Below are 8756 nucleotides of genomic sequence, written 5' to 3'. Positions count from 1 at the left end.
AAACTCTCGATAAAACCAAAAGATAAAACTCCAACAAGTTGAGGGTCGGATCTCAAAAAAACAAACAGTAGTTTTGATATCCTATCGAAGTACAAAATCCAAAATCTTACGAATTTCAATTTGTTTCTCTGCTACCAAATTTGTATGCGTCAGTAAGTAAGATTACCACCAGACGATGAAGCAAAAAACAGCAAGGATAGGGCTATGGGATGAAAGCAATATACGGAATAAATAAATTCATGACTGTCGTATTAAGCTGAAGAGAATTGATACAAGGATTAATATAGCTTTTAGTGGAGTCTGACTCAAAAATAATTTGGCATGTTTATCGCTTTAGTACATTAGAACAAAGTTTGTATTTTAAAAAAAATTAAAATCTTTGTCTGGGTAGAAGCTTGAAATGCCCACTCGAGTTGAGTACTGTTGATGAAATAACGTTAGGATTGAGAAATGTATCCTCCTACTAATTTCAACACTGGGAAAAGCTTAATGGCTCCTTCCTGGCTCTTGCAGAAATGGGTCCAACAGAGCATTTCAAGATATGATCGTGAAAGCCAACTGCCGATGTGGCACTTTCTTTACAGCAGAAAGTGGGATTTTTCCTATTTGATAAGAAAGCTTGGTGAGCTTCACAAAAGTCAGTGGAGTAACCATATGGTTGTAATCCTACATAAAATAAAAGATAAAGTGCCGACGGTGGTATAAACCCTCAGATTATTCTCAACTATAATTCACTTCAAAGAAAACCTTATCCTGAGAGCCTCCATTTGTATGTATTTGTGTTGTGTAAATTTCATATTATTTTTTATGTTGAGTCAAAGATAGAAATTCAAATTCCCACCTTTTCCTATATATAAAGCCCCCTAGTCCAACAACCTCCTAGAAAGAATCCCAATCTTATATTCACAATTAACCCTGCCAAAACTATGTCCATATCCATACCCACTCAAGTTCTTCAAGGTTTGCTTGGAGAATTCCACTCTAGAAGGTTGTTGCTTACACCGACTACAGCATCTCCTCCAAGCTCTGAGATCCACCACAATTCTTCGGATCTGTACACCCGTAATAACAGCTTCGATGCCAACATTGTTATGGTTCTATCAGTCCTCTTGTGTGCCCTTATTTGCTCACTTGGACTCAATTCCATCATCAGGTGTGCATTAAGGTGCTCGAGTTTAGTAGCCTCAGAATCCGGAGCCACCACCTCTAGTCGGTTAGCAAACATAGGGGTCAAGAGAAAAGCCTTGAAGACCTTTCCAACAGTAAACTACTCTGCGGACTTGAAGCTGCCCGGTTTGGACTCTGAGTGCATCATATGTCTATCCGATTTTACAGCAGGTGACCGCGTGCGACTTCTACCTAAGTGCAACCATGGGTTCCATGTCCGGTGCATTGATAAGTGGCTAAGCGCCCATTCATCTTGCCCCAAATGCAGGCACTGCCTGGTCGACACATGCCAAAAGATTGTTGGGTGTACTCAGGCAAGTTCGTCGGAAACTCCTCCGGTGCAAGAAACCATATTGTCTATAATAACTCCGGTAGATCGCGAAGGTTTCATACATAGCTATAGGTGAATTAGCTTAGTAGTTATTCTTTGCTTTTCTTTCTTTTACTCTTTTTTTTTTTTTAATTGTATCATATGCAAGCCAAAATTTAGCTCTTTGCCTTGAAAATTAGCATTAGAAGGCTACAAGCTAGAATACAATTTCATGTGCAGTTGTGAAATTCGTTCCTTGTTTTAATCTTCTTCTTTTTCACCTACCCTTACGAAAAGCTGTTCATAACTTTAAACAGAACAAATGCACAATGAGCTCACTTAGTTTAGAATTCCATTAGAAATAGTAATCAGCAGATCAATAGACGAAAGGACGAATCAAGCCAAAAGAGTTGTGGTAGCTGACTGTTGTTGGGGAACGGCCAATTAGCTTAGTCAACTAACAAAGTTCTTTTAAATAGGAAAAATATTAAAACAATGGGCACAATCTAATACGAATGCTTTTAAAATCCCGCCTTCGAAGATAAACATTCTTATTGGTGTGGAGTGTGAACATTTTCTTTCTTTCTTTTTTTTTAAGGTTTTGAAGCATTAATAAAATTTTGCTACATCATTAAAATTTAAGTACATAAAATTATTATTATACACTCATCCATAGGAAAATTATTTTATGGACCTTCCTCGTCACATTATTCATGAATCATTTCCAATTATTTAATAACATTTCAACAATTTTTTCCTTGCATAAACATATAATTTTGGTAAATATTTTTTATTCTGAACCTCAAACCCCAAACCTTGAATCATAAACCTTAAATCCTAAATTTAGAATCCCAAACCCTCAACTCTCAATCCTAAATCCCAAACTCGTAACTCGTAACCCCAATTCCTTGAACCTTAAACTCAAAATTCAAACTCAAACCTTGAACCTTAGATCCAAATCCAAACCTCGAACCTTGGGATTCAAGGTTCAAGTTAAAGGTTTGGGGTTCAAGATTTATGGTAAAATAATTACCAAAATTATGTGTCAATGACATGAAAAAAATTGTACCAAAATACTATTTTCAAAAAATTAGTTGCACAAAAATAAAACATATTAACTTATGAAAAAAAACAAAATGATTAAATTTGTAAAAGAAGAAAATATATTTGTTTATAATTTAAAAATTAATTATTCTAAGTAATTTGATTAAATTTAAATTAAGTTGGAGAAGATATTAGATATAGACTAGTGTATAATAATACTTTGTTATCTTTGAAATTTAATGACCGACACTATTTTATTAGTGCCTATAAACTATATTAGTGCCTATAAACTATACTTTTAGGATGATCCTAATATAATTTATTCCTTATTATATAACATATTTTTCGTGTGTTTCAAACTATATTAAATTATACTATATTTAACATATAAAAAAGTGAAATAATAATTTAATTAACTTTAGAAAATTGTTTGGAAAATTTGTTAAATAATTTTTGTATTTAGTATTGTTATATCTCTTCGCGACTCAAACATGTGTTAACACTATCGTTGACCTTTGCATTGACTTCTTTTGAAATAGCATATCAGTAGGCCACCTCCACCTCGTTACCTCTGAGTATGACCATCCATTCCACCTCGAGGGAGTCATCCAACTAAGTTTAAGTGTGAGGTCACTACCAAGACAATAAGGAGTCTATTTAAGCATAACTACCTCATATTGATTAAGTCCGATGATATATGGATATGATTATCCTTTACGCATTTTATGGGGCTAAATGTATATCCTGCCACATCATACCAATGGACAAGGATACCTCACCTATAAATACCTTAAAGGAAGATGGAGAAGGGATCGAACTTTTGATAACATAAAGTTACTCTTTGCAGTCATTTCTCTAGTAGCCTATCCTCTTGTCCCCTGCTCAGACTCTCAGCCTCTTTACGTGAACTAGCCTCCCTTGCTCTGCCTTGATCTTATTATTGCTGTATCATTGTATAAACAATTGGTGCGATGAGTGTTGACTGAAAATGTCTCAGAATTAGAACGATGCTACCAATGACCACATTAAAAAAAATAACACTAACCCTTCAAGTTCTCGATTCTAATGAATACCAATGACGCCACTAACACTGAATTTCCCTCAACCCAAACCAAAACATCAACTCACCCAACCATTTCCATCATGGAAGCCCTAACCCAACTCTTGAATGTTCTCAATACTCCTTTAGCCAACTTAGTCATTGTGGCCTCTCCTTTAATTTCTAACACCCTATTATCTCCTATTACACTGCAAGATCCAAAATATGACCTTATAAAACAAATTCTCTCTAGTTTGGCTTCCTAACCACAGTCTACTATTGTGGTCGTTCCTCCAAATCAACCTTCCTAACAACAACAACTACCTAATCCTTAATACCATGTTACTACAATACAAAAAAAGATGCGGATCATTGAGGAACAACTCCTGGCTCAGCAGTGACAGTTCCAAGAACAACAAGGGTGTCAACGTCTTCTAGATCAGAAAAATATCTGCTATGAACAATTGATCGTAGAGTTGTGTTGTAATAGTCTGGTTTAGCCCCTAGTCAAAATAGTGGTTTCAAGACCACAGATCCAAGTCAAAAATATTTTAATATTATTTTTTGTGCTTAAAATATGTGGATTGACATGTGTGAAAGTTTCCTGTGAAAATTTGATCATTTGTGTGCTTAATTTGCAAAAAGGACCTAATCGCGTAAAATGTAAAAGTGGCCTTCTAATTGATAAAGTGCCTATTTGATATGTCTTTGAAAATGAAAGGTCCTTATGTTGTAATTGGAACATTAACAAGGTTAATGTACATTAATGACCATCCATTAAATGATTATTATATGGTTTAATAAAAGGGCAAATTTGGTATTTGATTAATAATTATAAGTTAAGTAAAATAAAAACATGAAATTGGCCATTAATTCATCCATATTGCCGAAATCATCAAAAGAAAAAGAAATAAATACAAGCTAGGGTTAGGCTTTGATTTTTATTGATTGAGGTACGAGTTTTGTTCTGTTTTCAATAATTTCTACGTTTTTGTGATCATTGCTTTGCATACTATCAAGCCCATGTCTCAATTTTTGATTTTGTTGATGATTTTGAGTTATTCCATTGATGAAACTATAAGCTTTATGAAGTTTGATGTTAGTAAATTAAAGATATGTGTCAGATTACTAAGTTTTGTCCTTGAATTTTTGATGAATTTGAGTAATTTGGGCTAAATTGTGAAATTTGTAAATTGAGGGATTAAAATGTGAAATAAATGCAATATGTGGACTTGTATGAGTGCTATGAATATTCGGCTAAGAATGTGTCTAAAGAAATTTGGTGTATTTTGTGATTTTATGAATTATGGACTAAAATGTCAAAATGTGAAAATGTGAGGGCTAATTTGTAATGCCCTAAATGTGTGTTTGTGGATTGATTTGAATGATTTGGTGAATAAAAAAATTAGATTTGAATTTATATAGATCAAGAATTAAAGAAAACGAAATTAGATCGGGAAAAGTCGAAAGTCGTTGAGTAGCCGATTCTATCTATCGAATCCGTACGAGGTAAGTCTATATACAAATAAATGTATTTTGAATTGAATTACTATCGATTCTATTCTATTGAACTATGATGAATGAATATATGAGTTGAGAAAAATGAGACATTCGAGAAAATATCAATAATGTTCCGACGTCCGAAAAGCCCCGTACTAGCCTTAGGAATAGTTAGGATATATATGTCCTGACATAGGATCCGATATGTGTTATCGTGTAAGACCACGTCTGGGACATTGGCATCGATTTATGATTTACGTGTAAGACCACGTCTGGGATGTTGGCATCATATTTGATTTCGGTAAGACCTTGTCTGGGACAATGGCATCAATATTTGATTACATGTAAGACCATGTATGAGACATTGGCATTGTACGAGCTTTTCGAGCTATCTGCGTATCCTTATGATTCTGAACTGTTTAATGGGCATTCCGAGAAAATAGGTGACTATGTGAATTTGTGTCCAACTCAGGTATGTTTGAATTGTATACTATGTTTGAGAATGAAAGGTAAGTATATGTACCTTGGTGAATATATGATATAAGTATGAGTTGCTATGAGAATGAGTTATGATATGTATATGTGAATCATGTTCAAATGAAATATAAGAGATATATGGCTATGTGAATGTATTTTACCTTAAATTATATGAATGAATTGATGTTATTTGTTAAGTTTATTTGTATATGGCTTACTAAGCTTTTGAAAGCTCACTTTGTGTGTGTTTGCATTGTTTTATAGATATCGTAGCTATCAGGAGCTTGGGGATGGTCGAGGATCATCATCATACTATCAAACTTTATTTTGGTACATTTTGAAAGTGTAAATGTTGGAGTATGGCATGTATAGGCTAGAAGTACTTTGATTATGTTTTGTGATGTATATATCTAGCCATGTGATTTGGCTTGATTATGGTTGTGTATATGAATGAGTTCTTGGTATGAAATATGTGATGCAATATAAACAATATGATGTGTTTTGAATGGCTATAGAATTTGGTCATTTTGGTAAGAATTGGTATATGTTTATTTGAGAAAGTGATAAGTTTTGGTCATGAAATTGAATGATGTAAATTGAAGTATTGAAACATATGCTTTGGTATGATTTTGGTTTAGACTTGGTATGACTTGGTTGGTAAATTGAGAATGGAATTTGTTGATAATGTAATGGCATTGATGGTGTATGATTTGGTTGTAAAATGGTTGAGAATTTGGTATAAAATGTTGTGATTTTGATGCTTGTAGGGAGGACTCTTAAAATGGTGGCAAAGTGGTCTTGAAAATGGCTTATTTTTGCCTACAGGGGCAGAGACATGGGCGTGTGTCTCAGCCATGTTGCTCAAGGGCCATTTTACAATAAGCCTAGGTAGACAACACGATCGTACACACGGGCGTATGCTAGGCCGTGTGGCCAAGTCAATTTTAACCACGGGCTAGACACTGGCGTGTGACTGCCTGTGTGACTCAAGTTAGTAGCCTCCCTAGTTTTCACACGACCTGGCACACGGGCGTGTCTTATGGCCATGTGGATAAGTCAATATGTATGCCCTGTTTTGACACGGCCTAGACACACGGGCGTGTCTAAAGCCGTTTGAGGCACACGGCCTGTTCACACAGGTGTGTGACCTGTACAACTTTGAAAAATGTTTATGTTTTGAAAAATTTTGTATGAGCTCGGTTTAGTCCCTACCCCTTTATAATGCATGCTTTAGGTCTCGAAGACCTATATAAGGGACTCTATGGTAATGTTTGATTATGATTGTGGATGATGAATATGAAATGTTAGTAAACTATTCCGATTTGTCCAGTAACACCTTTAACCCTAGTCCGGCGACGGATACGGGTTAGGGGTGTTACATGTGTGCAACCAAAGACGTTGCCAAAGGTGGCTATTTTCCCTTTTCACTAGAACTAGGAGGCACAATGTAGTCTACTATCTGTAAAGATAATAAGGATCATGATAATAATGAAGTGGCACAAGATATTCAACTTATCAATTGTCCAGAGTAGGAATCATGAAACAAAGTTATTTTTGATGAAAAACAAATTGAAGCCCTCATTGGAGTTATTGTCTGAAGCTAAGGGTTTTAAGTCTCATGAAGTTTCTTGGAGATATGCCAATGAACCTTTAGCCCCTTCTATGTTGACTCACAACCTATTTGTTTCTTTCAAGTTCCTTAAATTGTCTTATATAGGTGCGAGTGACCCGGAGGACCATTTAGCTCATTACAACAACCACATGAACATTCTCAAAGGCTTTTGACAATGTGAAATGATGGGCTATCTCTACGACCCATTCTAATACTACTCAACTGTATACCTGTCACTTCTCAAGGGATCCATCAACAACTTTGATCAGTTGGCTAGATTATTTATAAGAATATTTTTAGCTAATAAAACCCTGTGGGACTACCTTGTAGTAGTCCCTATCCTGTACTCAACTGTTTTCAAAGAAAATCGTAAGCAGAGTTTCAAGACCACAAATCTGATGAGTAAATTATTATTTTATTATTATTTTAATGTTCATGGAATTTTATTAAGGTCATATTAAAATTTCATTATGAAATTTTAATGTTTAAATGGTTAATTAAATGAAAAGAATTAAATCGTAAAAATGGTAAAAGTTAAGTTCTATTAGTTAAAAGGGTCAAATGGCTATGAAATTTCAATATTTAAATGGTTAATTAAATTAAACAGATTAAATCGTAAAAATGGTAAAAGTTAAGTTCTATTAGTTAAAAGGGTCAAATGGCTATGAAATTTTAAACTAAGGAACTTGAATGGTAATTATACTAATAAATGGATTAGTGAATGTGTATGGACATGGTTTTAGTGACATTTTGATAAATCTTTAAAGGGAAAAAGGTAATTGAGTAAATAAAGCTAAAATAACTTAAGAAAATGCATTCATCTTCTTCAAATTCACACTAACAATCGAATTTCACCATTGAAGGATAGGGCTAGGTTCGGCCAAGCTTCCTATGGTGCATGTAAGTGTTTTTGAGCCTCGTTTTTAATATTTTTTTTTGTTTTGAGTTCGTTGTTGTGACAGCCCAAAATTGACCCTAGTCGGGATGTGGTTTCGGGACCACAAAACTGAGGCATAAAAATAATTTATAATTTATTTTGATGCCTATAATATGTGTTAATTCATGTGTGACATTTTTGATGTTTCGATTTAGAGTTATAAATGTGAATTTCACTAGAAAGGACCTAGTAGTAAACTTTGAAAGTATGATGGGAAAATGTGTGATGACTAGTTGATAATGCATGCAAAAATAAGGGATTTGCATGTCAAATCCCCCCCTTACATGAAGTGGCCGGCCATGACAAGGGAGTATGGGCTAAACATGTCATGAAACATGTTTTGTTGGTGCATTAGGGTGAAATAATAAACAAAGGTGTATGGGTGATAAAAGAATGAAAAAAAATGTGTGTGAGTGTGGTATTCCCCCCTGCCGTGAGTTGAGAAAGAAGGAAAAAAAAATTGTTGTGTTCATCCTTTCTCATCTTTTGGCCGAAAATCATAAGGAGGAAGAAAGGGATTTTTGCTCCATTTTGGTTTAGAAGAGAACTAGAAGGAGATTTGGCCATACTTGTACCAAGATTAAGGTATGTATGAGGTTGTGTCATGAGATTCATGGATGTTTTAGTTGCTAACTTGATGTTCATGTTAGCCCATGGTTCAAATCCTTGT

The 8756-nt window shown here is 34.5% G+C and overlaps 1 protein-coding gene across 1 annotated transcript; it reads left to right on the top strand.

Annotated features, from left to right (window-relative positions):
• The first annotated feature begins 480 nt into the window (after positions 1 to 480).
• On the top strand, positions 481 to 1725 carry LOC108452212 (RING-H2 finger protein ATL78-like). The gene has a single exon (XM_017749979.2). The coding sequence runs from the start codon at positions 927 to 929 to the stop codon at positions 1572 to 1574; it is 648 nt and encodes a 215-aa protein (XP_017605468.1). The 5' UTR covers positions 481 to 926; the 3' UTR covers positions 1575 to 1725.
• The last annotated feature ends 7031 nt before the right edge of the window (positions 1726 to 8756 follow it).

This window comes from Gossypium arboreum, chromosome 11, assembly GCF_025698485.1.
Source record: "Gossypium arboreum isolate Shixiya-1 chromosome 11, ASM2569848v2, whole genome shotgun sequence".
In the NCBI taxonomy this organism is placed as follows: domain Eukaryota; kingdom Viridiplantae; phylum Streptophyta; class Magnoliopsida; order Malvales; family Malvaceae; genus Gossypium; species Gossypium arboreum.
The sequence above is the reverse complement of the archived record's forward strand: the minus strand, read 5'-3'. Positions and strand labels throughout refer to the sequence as shown.